The sequence below is a fragment of the Nannospalax galili genome, unplaced genomic scaffold (assembly GCF_000622305.1).
Source record: "Nannospalax galili isolate Female #2095 unplaced genomic scaffold, S.galili_v1.0 scaffold1437, whole genome shotgun sequence".
Taxonomy (NCBI): Eukaryota; Metazoa; Chordata; class Mammalia; order Rodentia; family Spalacidae; genus Nannospalax; species Nannospalax galili.
In genome coordinates this window covers 2,377,369-2,393,433 of record NW_008341050.1, presented here as the reverse complement: position 1 = coordinate 2,393,433, position 16,065 = coordinate 2,377,369, and the positions used below count along the sequence as shown (strand labels likewise).

The 16,065-nt window shown below is 51.7% G+C and overlaps 1 protein-coding gene across 2 annotated transcripts in view; it reads left to right on the top strand.

Annotated features, from left to right (window-relative positions):
* Unc5b (unc-5 netrin receptor B) overlaps positions 1-16,065 on the top strand; it is a 73,310-nt gene that overhangs the window by 48,998 nt on the left and 8,247 nt on the right. Inside the window, exons 2-11 of one of the 2 annotated variants that reach the window (XM_008836650.2) lie at positions 4,430-4,654; positions 7,575-7,718; positions 8,128-8,231; positions 9,228-9,408; positions 10,109-10,276; positions 10,989-11,153; positions 11,380-11,412; positions 13,179-13,373; positions 13,604-13,993; positions 14,548-14,635. In XM_008836650.2, coding sequence (XP_008834872.1) covers positions 4,430-4,654; positions 7,575-7,718; positions 8,128-8,231; positions 9,228-9,408; positions 10,109-10,276; positions 10,989-11,153; positions 11,380-11,412; positions 13,179-13,373; positions 13,604-13,993; positions 14,548-14,635 — 1,693 coding nt within the window. The remainder of the gene's footprint in view (positions 1-4,429; positions 4,655-7,574; positions 7,719-8,127; positions 8,232-9,227; positions 9,409-10,108; positions 10,277-10,988; positions 11,154-11,379; positions 11,413-13,178; positions 13,374-13,603; positions 13,994-14,547; positions 14,636-16,065) is intronic. The other variant, XM_008836651.3, reaches the window with a different exon arrangement.

Genomic DNA, 16,065 nt, shown 5'->3' with positions numbered 1-16,065 from the left:
AGACAGTCAAGGACGTGATGTCCATTGAGGTGGAGGGGGGGGCTGTTGGTGTAAGCATTTGACTGGGGTGTCCCCAAACATGTCTGGAACTTGGGAGGGTCAGGCATAGAGGAAGGGAGACCAGGTGCTAAGCTTAAGCTGAGACCTGGTCCTTCCCACAAGTTCATCTACTCCTAAGAAGACAGATGCAGCTGCCCCCACTGGTCCATGGGGTCAGTATGGTTGAGTGGTGAGAGCTCTATGTTTTTTGGTAGCTGTGACCTTGGACATGTCCTTTAACTTTTCTGAGCCTCAGTTTCTACCTCTGTAAAATGGAGCACCTGTCCTGGCTTGTTGCATGGCTGGTGTGTTTATCCCATGAAGAGGAACAGATTTTTAAGTGCATGGGGCTTTTTTTCTGGAACAGGGTACACTAGAGGCTTTGCCTTCCTCATCTAGATGAGGATAGAAAGCAGAAGGCCTGTCCTCAGGACCCCTCAACAATGAACCTGCCAAGCCTGGCACTAAAGTATCTGGCCTGAGGGAGCCCAGGATCCAGAGGGAGTGTCTAGAGAGAGGGTGTGAAGTGTAGCCTCCCCAGGTGCCTCTGTGAGTCTGGAGTGTCCCCATCACAGGTGTCCATCCTCACTTTGTAGGTAGCGTGGGCTACTCTAGCCCATGCCTGGGCCTTGCCCCAGCTCCCCACTAACTCTGTCACATGCCACTCAAGTCCTTGGAGGGAGACCTTACAGGCATATCTGAACCTCCTTCAGGTTATAATTGCCTATCCCAGCTGCCTATCTTGGCAAGGCCACTTCTTGTGACCATCATAGGAAGTGACGTCACAGGCACGGATGAGCCTGTAAAGGGTGTGGGAAAGGGCCTGGTGAGGGACCTCCTTTGTTAGGAGTGACTCTGAGTCCCCCCAAGCTAGATAGCCATGTGTCATGAGTAATGGCCATTGTAATAGCCTGTGAGGAAGGCCTCAGCCTGAACCCCACAGGAGCCAGGGCCAGATGGAAGAAGGACTGTGTATCCTGGGAGGGGTCCAGCTGGGTGGTGTTTGTGTTTTTAAAACATAATAAGTGAGCTTGTCTCCTCCAGCTCTGCCCATTTCCCACTGGGCACAGCGGCCTGCAGTCAAATGGGAGATTTTCCATGCAGTGGGAGTCATGGCTAGGAGAATTAGCCGGTGTCCAGAGGCTAGATAGCTGCTGTGATTGCTGATGATAAATGTGCCCAGCATGGGTCTCTGCCCGCACCTCCCTAGCTTCACCCCCCCACACCCCCGCCTTCCTGTTCTGCTCCAGTCAGCCCTAGACACATGGACCTGCTCTGCTATAGATAGATGCCTGGTACTGTGCCAGGGTTCCCCAGCCCCAGGGACAAAAGCCAGTGATAGAAGTGTCAAGACCCTCTCCACCAAACTACTGTATCCTTGTGCTGAGACTTCCACCCTGGGCAGCAAGGTCAGGTCTCTGAGAGGCATGTCAGGAATTTGTAGCCCAGGAATGAGACATTGGACAGACACCTGCACAAAGGTGGACTTCTTTTGAACCATCGTGTGTGTGTGTGTGTGTGTGTGTGTGTGTGTGTGTGTGTGTGTTGTACCCATGTTTGTGACCACACTTTGCTTTTTATGCATGTGCTGGGGATTCGAACTCAGGTCTTCATGCTTGCACAGCAAGTGTTCTTCCCAGTGAACCATCTCTCTCCCAATCCCTAAAAAAAATATTTTTAAACTTACTTTTAAAATGTTTACAAAGAAGCAGTTTTCTTTATGGGTTAGTGCACTTAAGATAATAATTTCCAGTTCTACCCATTTTCCTGCAAATTTCATAACTCCATTTTTCTTTATAGCTGAATAAAATTCCATTGTATTATGTACTACATTTTCATTATCCATTCATCAGTGGATGGACATTTATGCTGGTTCCATTTCCTAGCTACTGTGAATAGGGCAGCAATCAACAGGATGCACAGTTATACTAAGTATTTTTTCCAAGTGGCTACTAAGTTTTTAGGCTGCAAGCTTTTATCACATTCTTTGATTCTGACTACATAATAAATTCCTCATTGTTAGGAATTTTTTGAAGCCTTGAGATATGATTAAAAATTATTGAGTTACTAAGGACCAGAAAAGTGTGGGCAGTTGTATTAAGAGTGATTGTGCAGTTTTTTGAGGCACTAGGAAATGCCGTCTGTACAGGGCAGGGCCAGAGAGCTCTCAGGAGCTCCAGGGACTTTATTCTCCACTGGCTGTACAGTCTGTCAAAGCCATGAGGCCCAAGCTAGGGCCAGCTCAGTCACACCCACCTGGCTTCTCTTCCCCTCCTCCAATGTTCACCTACTGTGCCTGTGCTGACTAACTTGTAGTCTCCCCAGAGGGGAAGAACTCTGTGGTAACCTTTGCTTCTGTTTCTAGCATGCCTGGAGTGTAAGGGCATGGGTAAGGAAGCTATCAAATAGTGAACCACCTGGGGCCACCATAGAGGGGGACTGACCTGAGGGGGCAGGGGGCAGCCCCTGGACAGTGCTGTGTACCTGGCTCAGCTGCATCTCTACCTACTTTATGAATGCTTGAGTCGTATTAGGCCTTCAAAACAAAGTTATGAATATTCTGGCAGGGACACATTGATCCCAGCTAGGGTTTGGGACTACTGGCTAAAAGGTGGGGGCTAACTTGAGGTATGCATTCACAGGTTTCTCACCCATTTCACAGATGGATGGCTTTGAGCATGAAGGGGCTGCATCAGACCCCATCATCTGAGTGTGGCTCCAAGGCCCTGCTGTTTACTCTCAGGACTGAGCGGAGCTGAGGGGTACCAGAGAAGTGGGTGGGACTCTGACCTATACTGATCCCCATTCCAGAGCTGCCCAACTAGGGGAGGCCTCTGGGGCATCTCAGGCCCCTGGAAGTAGTACCCAACACAGGGCTGAGGCCCAGGCACCCACAGTGCCCTTCCCAGGTCAGCTGCCCCATGCAGATGGTCTTCCCCTTCTCAGCTTTGGAACAGAAACCTATTGGCCCTTTGAGAGGGGCTATCAACCTTAGAGCCCTGGCCAATGTCCTGTGCTGTTGTGGTTCTCCTGTGTGGGGACATTTTAGTGTCTCAGAGCTACAGCAGCAGTGACATGAGGAATCCTGGGCACTATCCCAAATGCAGAAATCTGTTACATGGGTTCAAACCTTGGCTCTGCCTCTTGCTTTTATACCTGTGTGACCCTGGGCAACTTGCCTCAATTTCTCCTTTATAAAATGGGGAACTAACGGAACATACCTACAGGGTTGATGCAAGAATTAGATAACTGTTTCAAACATTAAAAACAGCTCAGTACTTGGTAGACGTTTGGTACAACTTCAGTACAGCAACATGTACTTACCAGGGGCCTTCCAGGCCTCATGTGAGCCTCAACTCAGCCTGACAGGGGATGGCTGCTCTCCTCCCTGACCTCCAGAAACTAATGAACAGGACAGAGTCAGATACTCTTCTTTGGGTCACATAGAACATGCTAGAAGAGCTAGCTTTGCACCTCATTGTCTGGCTTCACCTTTACCACCAGGTTGGTCCCCCTGCCCCAGCCTAGAGTCACTGTATTTTGCCCTTGCAGTCTCTTTCCAACTCTTAGCAGGATCTCTTCTTCCACACAGAGAAAGTGCATTCAGACATATTTTATTCATTTTTGTATTGGGGAATTGGGTGTCCCCAGCCCCTGTGTCCACTGTAGGGACTCCTACAGTCTTCTGCCCTGGTTGAGAAGTGCAGGATCCCTATTTTAGACTTCCCAGAACCCTCGCTACCTAGAGCAGCACATAGCTGGTGGGAGGGGCCTCGAGGACATGCCATCCCCAAGCTTAATTCCCAAAACTTTTAGCACTGGAGGTTTGCAAGCCCCCCACAGCTTGTCCCCAGCCACCTGATTGTTCTGCATTTGCAATGCAGAGCCAATTTTCCTAAGTCATTTGTAACCAATCCTCTGGCTGGCCTGCTTTCCTCCCTTCCTGTTTGTCTCACCTCCTGAGGTGGTGTTCTTTCCAGGGACACAGGTGTTCTCCCAGGGCCATGTGTATGGGGGGAGGAGGTGGTGGCCACAGGTCTTGCCTAGCTTTGCACCTTGAAGGTTCTTAAGTCTTGCTCAGGGTGTAGGCCTGGGCAGAGACTGCAGGATACTCGGAGCCTGGGGCCTGGCACTGCCACCCACCCCAGCCCACCCCATAGCCTACAGGTTCTGGCTGCCTCTCCATGTTACCAGGCTGGCTGGGTCTACAGGGGGCACCAGAGTCCCCGGGCTGGCCAGGCCTCAAAACTCCGTCTCTTAAAGCAGAGCAAGATGGGGAAACAGCTCAGGAGTAGACCTTGCATGGGAGGCAAAGCAGGTTCCTCAGGATGAAGAGGTGCAGCCTAAGCCTCGTGATGCTCCCCCACCTCATGGCACTCTCTCTCCACAGGCACTGATGCAGGTGGCCAGGCGCTCCCAGACTCCTTCCCTTCAGCACCTGCAGAGCCGCTGCCCCACTTCCTGCAGGAGCCGCAGGATGCCTACATCGTGAAGAACAAGCCCGTGGAGCTGAGCTGTCGTGCCTTTCCCGCCACACAGATCTACTTCAAGTGCAACAGCGAGTGGGTCAGCCAGAATGACCATGTCACACAGGAAAGTCTGGATGAGGCCACAGGTGAGGCCTGCCCAACCCGGGCTCCTCAGAGACATCACATAGCCACCACAATCCTCTGCCTCAATGTCCCCTCTAGTTCACCCTGGGTGGGCACTGCCCCAAGTGCTTATCACAGTTCGACCTTGACCTTTGATGGCTGAAGCCACTGAACCTCTCCATCCTCTGACTCCTACCATTGGGAATTAGGGCTCCCAGCAGCAGCCAGTTAAGCACCAAAGAGAATGCAATACCAGTGTTGTCTTTCCATAGCTTTGTGTTGGTGGAAAGTGGCACTGCTTTCCAGCCACATTCATGACGCATTTCCATTACAGAAGTTGTTTTCACTACAATAGCAAAGATTGGACATGTCATGCATTGAATAGCCCTTGTCAATACTCTTGGAACTGGAAGGAAGTGTTTCAGATTTCTGAGTTCTTTGGATTTTGAATTTGCCTAGACTTGACCAGTTAGTCATCCCTAAACCAAAAATTCAACATCCAAGGTACTCCAAAGCCTGCAATTTTTGGAGCAGCATGTCAGCACTTAGAAAGTTTCCATTTTAGAGCAGGATCTGATGATGCAGGCTTGTTGATCCTAGCTACTCAGGAAGCGACGGCAGGAGGATGATGTGTTCAAGGCCAGCCTGGTCTATGTAAGGAAGATACTGTCTCAAAGTATAAAATGAGGAAAGGGACTGGGGCTGTAGCTCAGCGGTAGAGCACTTGCCAGTTATGGGGCCCTAGGTTCAATCCTCAACATACCAAAAAACAAAGTGTCAGGGGCTGGTTGAGATGACTCAGTGGATAAAGGCACTTGCTCATGACTTGTGCTCTATCCCTGGGACCCACAATGCAGGAAGGAGCAATCCGGCTCCTGAAGTTGCCCTTTGACTTCCACATGCATGCTGTGGAGCCACACATAGACTCTAAATAAATGTAAGAAATTAAAAATAGGGGACTGGAGAGATGGCTTAGTTGTTAAAATAGCTGTCTGTTCTTACAGAGGACCTGGGTTTGATTCCCAGCACCCACATGGTGCCTGACAGCCATAACTCCAGTTCCAGGGGAATCTGACACTCTTTCTGACCTCCATGGGCATTGCACAACACAGGTGCACTTCCACACATACAGGCAATACACTTATACACATAAAATGAAAATAATAAATAAATAATTTTTTAAAAGAAATTTAAAATAAGAATAAAGTTTCAATTTGGAGAACATTTTAGATTGCAGATTGGAGGTGCTTGGCCCTGTATTACATGAATGATCAAACAAGTGGTATTGGGGTACAGCCCAGACTCTGAAGAAGGCCAGGGCAGTGATTGAACCCTGGGGATTGGAAGAGGCACGAGGCCCCTTCCTACTGGGCCGTGGCCCACTCGGCTGCCAGGTAGAGGCTTGGCCAGCTCTTCCCATCACCCATGGGCAGTAAGGCCAGTGTCCCTGGCTGTGGTATGGGAGCCCTGGGATAAAATGCCATTCTTAGAACTTGGGACAGAGAAGAAACCACCCACAGCTGTACCCTGACCGAAGGGAGTCTGCCAACGCTAGCTGAGGACTGCTCTGGCCTCCGCAGCCATCCTAGCTCAGCCTTTGCCCCCTCTGTCCCTCTTTGATCTTTTCTTTCCTTTTCAGCATTTTCTTTACCTCAGTTTTGCCTGCCTGGTGTCTCTGTGTCTCTCCTACTTTCTTCTTTCTTCCTTCCCTCTTAGTCTTTTCCATGACTCTCTTTCTCTCTGTCTAGTTCAATTTCTGCTTTGCAATGAAAAGCCCAGATTTCAGGCCACACAACAGCAAGCACTTACCATTGCTGAGTAGTGTTCCTAACCGTGGCGCTGGAAGTTCAGTTGCATGTGTGAGCATGGTACCAAGATTCTGAAATAAGAGACTTGAAGTCCCATTCTCATCGCAAATCTAGAAAATAATAATAATAAAAAGCCCCAGCCAGTGTGATGATATCCCTGCCTTCCAGAGTCTAAGGCAGGAAGGTTACAAGTTTGAGGCCAGCCCAGGCCATATATCGAGACCCTGTATCAACAAAAACAAAACAGAGTAGCCTAACCCACCACCTAGGGGATGTCACTCTGGCTGTGTGACTGACTATGGGGAAGTCACCCAACCTCTCTAAGTCCTAGGTCCTTCCTTCTATTCGTGGATGGTCCCAGTGGGGAGGCAGCAATGTAGTACATACACAACATACACAGTGCCAGCAACGTGGATAGCTAGGATCCTGCAGGGCCCTGGCAAACACTTCCGTATTCTTCCTGGGTTTTCTGGGCCTCTTTCTTTCTTCTACAACCAATCCTTACTTCTCTGTCCTGTGAGTTCCCTCCTCCTCCCTGGACTCCAGTCAGGACCATCCATGAGTTGCAGGCAGAGTGAAGGATAGCATGCCTGCTGGGGTCCTCACAGCTGATGACTGGTAGTAGTAATCACAACCCTGTGGTCGGTTACTAGCAAGTGTGACAGTGTGGCTCTTGGCCCTGCTGTCTGTCAGGGGCACATAGTGTCTGCCAGCCCGGGGTTGTTCTTATTAGCTGTGCATAGTAACAGTGGTGCCACCAGCCATGCATGGGAGGACAGCTGTGACCAGGACAGGAGGGACAACAGGCCTTCAGTGCTTGCCAGGATTAGCAGGCAGCCCAGCCTGGCACAGAGAGGATGGAAGAGAGTTCCAGTGTGCTGTGGCCCTATGGCTACATGGGAAGGCCTGGAGGCTATGTGGAGGACCTTGATCTTTACACTGAGGGATCTAGAAACAGGCATGTGTGAGTTATGACAAGCACATGCTAGCTTGGTGGTGAATGGATGGGAAACTACAGAGGGCTAGTGTTAGCCACCAAATAGACCAGGAGACTAGCGTAGGAGAGTAGATGGAAACCAGCAGAGATTCTGCGAGAGCCACAGGGCCCCTGACGACACCCTCCTCTCCCTCCCAGGCCTAAGGGTGAGAGAGGTACAGATCGAGGTGTCACGGCAGCAAGTAGAAGAGCTCTTTGGACTGGAGGACTACTGGTGCCAGTGTGTGGCCTGGAGTTCTTCAGGCACCACCAAGAGTCGCCGAGCCTACGTCCGCATTGCTTGTATGTCACCCTGACTCTCCCATCCATACCCCAGGAGATTTTCCCCTTCCCCTGTTAATGTCAGTTGGAGAAGTTCACATATGTGAGAGAGAGAGCCCCGGCAGAGTAGAATGTGTATGCCAGCTCACATGGGCTCCTAGATTCAGAATCCAGGCCTCCTCTAGCCCCAGGGTTTTTAACAGCCCTTTCCACCTGTGAAAGGAAGCTGGCAGCTTCCAGGCAAGGTCCCAGACTCAGGAAGGAGACCTTGTTCCCCAAACCACCTATGGGAAGAGACACTTTCCCCAGGTGAAGGAAGGTGGCCTGTGAACAGGTCTCTTGGTGTGTCCTGCCCCCTAGTGGCCACAGTGGGCACTTCATGCTCCCATCCTGTGCCCACCTGATGTACCTGGGAACTCTCTTCACCCAGACCTGCGCAAGAACTTCGACCAGGAGCCTCTCAGCAAAGAGGTGCCCTTGGACCATGAGGTTCTGCTGCAGTGCCGTCCTCCAGAAGGGGTGCCCGTGGCTGAGGTAAGGGGGACGTGGTGAACATCAGGCAAGGGTGAGGACAACCAGGCAGGGTACTTACAACCAGCTGGGATACCACAGCCTCCAGACACCCCCTAAGCACAGGCAGGTGGAGCAAAGCTCAGGATGGAAAAGGCTCTGCTGCTTCTGCTGAATTCTACACATACCAGACCTTGCCCAGTCCTCAACAGGTGCAGCACCACCAGAAGGGAACCTAAGCTCCTTGGGCAGTCCCCAGGCCCAGTCTCTGACCCACACAGACCCCGGGGACCAGCCTTGTGAATGCCACAGGATCTCAGTGCGTGTGTCCCAGAGTCCATTCCATTAGCTGGAGACCCCTGCCCCTTACCAGAGGACACCTAGGCCCAGCCCCACCTTCCTCATAGGCCATAAACACTCCCTTTCTCCAGTCAAACCCCTGAAATTCAAGGGAGATATGTAGCTTTGCACCAAAAGACCAGCCTCCCCTTCAAGGCTTAGCTGTCAAACCCCCCAAATTTGCACTAATTATGAAGTGCATTTCTGCTCATACCCTCCTGGACAGTGGGCACCTTGGGCTCTGGTCTCAGCAGTCCTGCAGCTGAGGCCATCCTTTAGAACTGGGGCGGCGGGTGGGTTAGGAGTTGGGATGACCACTCATGAGAGCTGAGGTCTAAAGTCAGGTTCTTGCTCCTGGCTATTGTTGAGGGGCATAGGATAGAGCAGGCACTGGGAGTCCATGCTTGTGTGGCACTTCCTCTGAGCCAGGCATGTCACCCTAGTCCTTTGGGGCGGGTGCTGTTCAGTTTCCATCTTACAGCTGAGGCTCTGGGTCTCCTAAGATCACTCCACTGGTAAATGATGCTTCCCCCATGATGGTCCTGGTCCTAAGAGGTCTTCCTTCTCCTTGTCACTGCCAGTTGTGGACATGAGTGGGACCACCATTCTAGTCCTTCCCTCTGCAGTGGGCCTGTCCCCGGTGCCAGCAGGTAGACAATGAGTCCTGCCTCCCATCCACAGGTGGAATGGCTCAAGAATGAAGATGTCATCGACCCCACCCAGGACACCAATTTCCTACTCACCATCGACCACAACCTCATCATCCGCCAAGCTCGCCTGTTGGACACAGCCAACTACACCTGCGTGGCCAAGAACATTGTGGCCAAGCGCCGGAGCACCACTGCTACAGTCATTGTCTATGGTGCGGATGGGCCCCTTGCTGGGATGTGCAGTGGTCACCCTGAATGCCCTCTATGGTGAGGGCACTCAGGTGCTGGTAGGGGAAGGCCTAAAGTGATACATGCCACCCTCCCCCACGCCCTTCAGGAGGTCAGCAGGACCCCTGAGCAGAGAGAAAGGGCAGTTCAGAGAGGAGAGGAATTGACCAACATCATACAAGTGGCCGAGTCAGTTGTTACGGTCCCCAGTGAGGAGCACTTCTTGCTTCTCAGGGTTCCTTGGCCATTTCTGAAGAAGACCCAATGCTCCTGGTGTTAGGCCCAAGACAAAGTCATAGCCTGATCCCCATACCCAAGCCAGTTGTCCCAGCAGAGGTAGAGATGCTGTCTGGGTCTTCGTGCTGGCCCTCTGATGCTCTCTTGGGCCCCAAGCATGGTGGGAGAAACCAGAATGCAGGTAACTAGAGTATTGTAGAAAGAGCCCTGTCCTGGGATCTAGTCCCAGGCCAAATTCCAGGTACCCCTTTACATGCCGGGTGACCCCGGGTAGGTGTCATCCCTCTAGCAATCTTCCTGTCACTATGTAGTGGGCCAGAGAATACACCTGAAGTCTCAGAGCCTCTCGGTGTGGTGTCTGAGTACCCAGCCCTGCAAATGAGGGGCTTGGAAAACCTGGGGGAACCCCAGTCCACGCCAACTGTGTGATGACTGCTATCCCTATAGTGAATGGCGGCTGGTCTAGCTGGGCAGAGTGGTCGCCCTGCTCCAACCGCTGCGGCCGAGGCTGGCAGAAACGTACACGGACCTGCACCAACCCAGCCCCACTCAATGGAGGCGCTTTCTGCGAGGGCCAGGCCTTCCAGAAGACCTGGTGCACCACCTTGTGCCCAGGTAAGAGCCACTGGCCAGGGATACTGCCATGTCTAACCCTATCCAGACTCTCCTGCCTGTGGGATGTATGCAGAGCTGGGTGGCATCTTCCCCTGCATAGCTGGGCAGTACACCCCTCTCAATCTGTCTCAGGCTGCTGGGGAGGTAGAGTCAGAGGCGGTGAGCTGCCATCTGGGGCTAGGCTGGGCTGGGCCAGGTTTCCAGAGCCGCCAAGGTCTCAGCTTCCTACATGAAGCTGCTGAGGTGCTCATTGGCCACAGCCCTCCTCTCTGACTGTATTCCTTTCTCTGGGTGTCCATCTGTCCTTGTCCATCTTTGGTTGTATATCTGCAACTGTATGCTGTTTCTCACCCTGGGTTTGGGTCTTTGTGTGAATGATTATGCATTGGGCTCTGTCTATGCCAGTGACCTTGAATATCCATCATGTGCATCTGACTGCCCCTAGCCTGAGCTGTGTGGATGTCTTTGGTTGTATATCTGCACCTGTATGCTGTTTCTGACCCTGGGTTTGGGTCTTTGTGTGAATGATATGCATTGGGCTCTGTCTATGCCAGTGACCTTGAATATCCATCATGTGCATCTGACTGCCCCTAGCCTGAGCTGTGTGGATGTGCATAAACTTCCCAAGTGTGTGTGTGTGTGTGTGTGTGTGTGTGTGTTGCTGTGTTCGGACGCATAACTGTGTGTACATGCATGTGCTGTGCTCCCACAGTGGATGGAGCATGGACTGAGTGGAGCAAGTGGTCAGCCTGCAGTACCGAGTGTGCGCACTGGCGCAGCCGAGAGTGCATGGCACCCCCACCCCAGAACGGAGGCCGAGACTGCAGCGGGACGCTGCTTGACTCCAAGAACTGCACCGACGGGCTGTGCGTGCAGAGTGAGTGCTTGGACACCTGGGGCTCTGGGGCTCTGGAACCAGGTGACAGACCCCACTGCCCCTGCCCAGCCCTGGGCTACCATGCCTACTCTGAGCAGAGCAGCCCCTAGGGCTGCTGTTCAGCTCCCATACCCCTCATCTCATCCACACCATGTCCCCATCATCGTCTCTACCATCCTTTCCTTGTCACCTGTGTCACTGTCTTTCCCTTTATTTCCATTGACAGATAAGAGAACTCTAAACGACCCTAAAAGTCACCGTAAGTCCCATTTCATGACTGTCCTCTATCTTCTGGGGATCCCTGGCTCCCTTTGGCTAGCTTTTCCTGGGTTTGGGTTACAGGGCAGGGAAAGTTTATGTCACCTACCCCATGGGATCCCTGTACCCTGTGCTGCATGTTGCCATACCCACATCACAGAGAGGCAGGCAGAAAAGCCTGAGGGTGCCCCCTTGCCCACCTGTTACAGAACAGGAAACAAGTCATAGAAGAGATTTGTCCAAGGAGCAAGCCAGGAAATAGCAGAGCTAAGACCTGAACCCAAATATTTTTGTGGCCAGATCCTCTTAATTGTTGGCCCTCCTCTTTGGACAGGCCAGGGGCAGTGCTGTGTCTGTTTACCCCTGTGCCCCACACTGTACTCCTAGCTGCTGGGCCACACTTCCCTAGTCATCTCGACTCTGGCTGCCCAGAGTCAGCTCCCAAGGGACCCATCTCCTGCCCCAAGGGCCCGTGCTGCTGTGGCAGCAATATCAGAGCAATACAGCCTCTCCTGGAGATCAGCCTGTGGTAATTAAAGAACAATTTCAGCTCATTCTGGAATCATAAAATCTGCAGTGAGGCCCTGAGCCCAGCTCACTGGGAGGCCAGGCTGGTGGCTGATTAGAGAGCATCAATCACCAGGCAAGTGGCCCCCAGTGAGAGTGAAGACATTAGTGTGTGGAACTGAGCTTAGAAGAGCCTGCGCCTGCTGGGACAGGAGCCTCCTGAGAGGTGGAAGCCCCTGAGGGAGCATCTCTAGCAGCTCCCCGGGTGCCAGGATGCTCTGGGAAGCCCAAGTGAGGACTGTTGAAGAGAAACAGAAAGTCAGAGCAGGAGACCATGGCCCTCCATGCTGTGAGACTCAAGGATGTAAAGACCAGGCTGGGAAAGCAGGCTACCTCTCCCAGAGTTCCTTGAGGCAGGAGGGAGTAGATGGTACTTCCTGGAACTCCCCAAAGAAGACAGGTTACAAGAGCAACCATCTTGGGGGCTGCCATCTTGCTTGTGTCTGAGCTGGCTGGTGTGGCAACCATTTACCACAGGTGGCTTTTAAAGCGCATATTTCACTTAATTAAAACTAAATTCATTAAAAAGCCAAGCTCTTCAGTTGGCACCAGTCCCATTTCAGTTGTTCAGTAAAACCACATGTGTCTAGTGAGTACATGCTGGGTATTGCAGACAGGATAGTCTCATCCTCCTAGGAAGTTCTATGGACCATGCCTCTGACCTTGCCACCTTCCTGCCTGGCTATAGGTAGTTATTTGCAACTGCAGCCCCCAGCTGAGGAAGTGTGTCCTTGGGTGGTCTCATAGCTTTTCCGCTCACTTCCCTGCTTACTGCCTCTCCATCCATAGCCCTGCCTTTCTGACCATTCCCTCCACCCCCTCTATATTCCCCACCACATAGCTGAGTGGACTGTTTACAAAGATTTGGGGGAGTTGGGGCTTTTGGGTCAATGAAAATTGCTACAGGCTTGGAGGGAAATGCTCTCATTTAGATGGAATTGTGTGGCCTCACGTTTCTAAGTCTCATACCCATCTCACAGAGCCATGAGTGAACTCATAGAGTGGACCTATTCTATTACCTTCACCTCCACCCCAGGAGGGTGGGCAGCAGGACAGGGGTTTTCAGACCATTGTACTAAGGCAGAGACAGACTCAGAGGAGTCTGAGACTTGCCCAAGGCCACCAAGCTGTCTTGCCAGGATAAGTCTAGACCGGGCTCTCCTTGGGTCTCCAAGACCTCACCCTTCACTTAACCTGCAGTGCTGGAGCCTTCAGGAGACGTGGCACTGTATGCTGGCCTCGTGGTGGCCATCTTCGTAGTCTTGGCAGTCCTCATGGCAGTGGGCGTGGTTCTGTATCGAAGAAACTGCCGTGACTTTGACACCGACATTACTGACTCCTCAGCTGCCCTCACTGGTGGCTTCCACCCTGTCAACTTCAAGACCACAAGACCCAGTAAGGGCTTGGGGATAACAAGAGTGGCTGGGATGGTTGGGGGAAGGGGTCTTCAGAGGGGTGTGACTGTCACCAAAGGTGGGACTCCTGACACCTTCCTGGGGTTCTTCCCTCATGTGCCCCAAACTTCTTTGAGTTGAACATTCTGCAGCTAGGATGGGACACAAGGGCCTGACAGAGTGGACTGGGCAGTGTGGCATGGGGTCTGACCAACACTTCCACCCCTGAAGGCAACCCACAGCTCCTGCACCCATCCGCCCCTCCCGACCTGACAGCCAGTGCTGGCATCTACCGAGGGCCTGTGTTTGCCTTGCAAGACTCAGCCGATAAGATCCCGATGACTAATTCGCCCCTGCTGGATCCCCTGCCCAGCCTCAAGATCAAGGTCTACAGCTCCAACACCACTGGCTCTGGCTCTGGCCTACCTGATGGAGCTGACCTACTGGGCGTCCTGCCAGCTGGCACGTACCCTGGCAATTTTTCCCAGGAAACCCACTTCCTACACCTGCGAAGTGCCAGCCTCAGTTCCCAGCAGCTTCTGGGCCAGCCTCGAGACCCCAGCAGCAGCGTCAGCGGCACCTTTGGTTGCCTGGGTGGGAGACTGAGCATTCCTGGCACAGGTAGGCCCTATGTCATGCACCCATCACTTGCTCTCTGTACATTGTCCCTGGATAGCCCAGTGACCAACTGCCCCAGTCCTATTACTGGTATATCAAAAGTGAGACTTGGGACAGAAGGGATTATAATATAGATAAGTCTGGTAGAAGATTTGGGGGAGGTCAGACCTGTGTGGGCATCTCTTGAGAAGGGGACTCTTGAATTGGTCACTTTGAGGCCTTACTTTCTCTATGTTAGGTTGGAGAATAGCAGTCCTATAGAGCAGCCCTAGATTCAAGTGGCTGCAAGGCAGGAGTGCCCACTCTCAACTTTCAGAAGTAGCTGGCAGCCTCCTAGGATCCTGTCCTGAACCAGATGAAACTGGCACTGGCACCTCCTCACCCCACATCGATGTCAGAGGACCCATGATCTTAGACAAGTCATCTGTGGCCAAGTGGCCTAGTCTCTCGCTATATCTGGCTTCTCTCCCAGCCCAGAGTCTTGCCCTTCCCACCCCTTTCTTCTCAGCTCTCCTACCTCCTTCACCCCTTTCCTACTGACCTCCCTCTCCCGACAGGAGTCAGCCTGCTGGTGCCCAATGGAGCCATTCCTCAGGGCAAGTTCTACGAAATGTACCTACTTATCAACAAGGCTGAAAGCACCCTGTGAGTAGATTCCCTACCCCTGGCTGGTCAGTCCCCTCCCCCTCTGCCCACACTGGGCTCCAATACTCCTGTCTCCCCGTCTAAGTTTGGTCCCAAGGTCCGAAAAAGCATTGATCTTGCTGTGACTGTGCTGTACATAAAATCAAACAGCAGCCAAAGTGTTTCTATGTAAAAGGATTTATAGACTTATGTATTACTTAGTGTGTCATTACTATGACACACTAAGTTCTTTCTGGAAAGATCTTGGGAATGAAGGGTTTATTTTGGTTCATCATGGCAACTCTAGCTGTGGTGACAGGAGCTAAGGCGTCCACAGTCAAGAAGCAGAGAGAGAAGAACTGCTGCTCAGCTCGCTTTCTCTTTTTTTGCCTTTTTCATTCAGTCTGGGATCCTAGCCCATGGGAAGATGCTGCCCACATTCAGAATGGGTCTTCTGTCCTCAGCTAAACCCCCCTGGAACCCCCCTGATAGATAGACACACCAAGGGTGTATCTCCAAGTGAAGCTTAACCACCACATATAAGAAAAACTGAACATCTCAGTTCAAAAATGGGCAAAGAAAGCTGGGTGTGGTGGTGCACGCCTTTAATCCCTGAACTCAGGAGGCAGAGGCAGGCAATCTCTGTGAATTTAAGGCCAGCCTGGTTTACGTAGTGAGTTCTAGGACAGCTGGGGCTACAGGGAGACCCTGTCTCAAAAAAAGGAGACAAAGAATATAAGTGATTTACTCCCATCTCTTATTTACCTACACACACACACACACACACACACACACACACACACACACCAGTTGTTCACAAGAAGACATTCCATCTGAATTGTAGTCAAAGACAGTTAATGAAAACAACATCATGAAATACTGGGAAGTTTTTGCTTAAGAAACCTGCAAGGATGTTTTCTCCCAAATATTAACACTTTTATGACTCCAAGAACTCGGGCATATGGCCCTCCCTGGCACACTAGTGGTTGTGTAGACTAGTACTACCTCTCCTAAGGGCAGTATGACAGCATACATCAAGAATGTCCAACAAGTGGGCCAGTGAAATGGCTCAGTGGATAAAGGCACTTGCTGCCAAGTTTGATCAGCTGAGTTCCACTCCCAGAACTCATGTAGTGGAAGGAGAGAACTGACTCCCACAGTCCTCTGACTGACCTCTACATGCTGTGTGTGTGAACCCACAAAAATGTCTAAATGTCTGAAAAAGAAAAGTTAGGGGCAGGAGAGATGTCTGAGTGGTTAAGAGTATACTGGCTGCTGGGTTCGGTTCCCTGGACCCACAGGGCAGCTAACAACTATCTATAATACTAGTTCCAGGAGATCCAATACCCTTTTCTGACCTCCCTGGGCATTGCATGCATGGGTGCATTTACATAAGTGCAGGAAAAACATTCATATACTTAAAATAAAAATAAATAAATACTTTTTAAAAG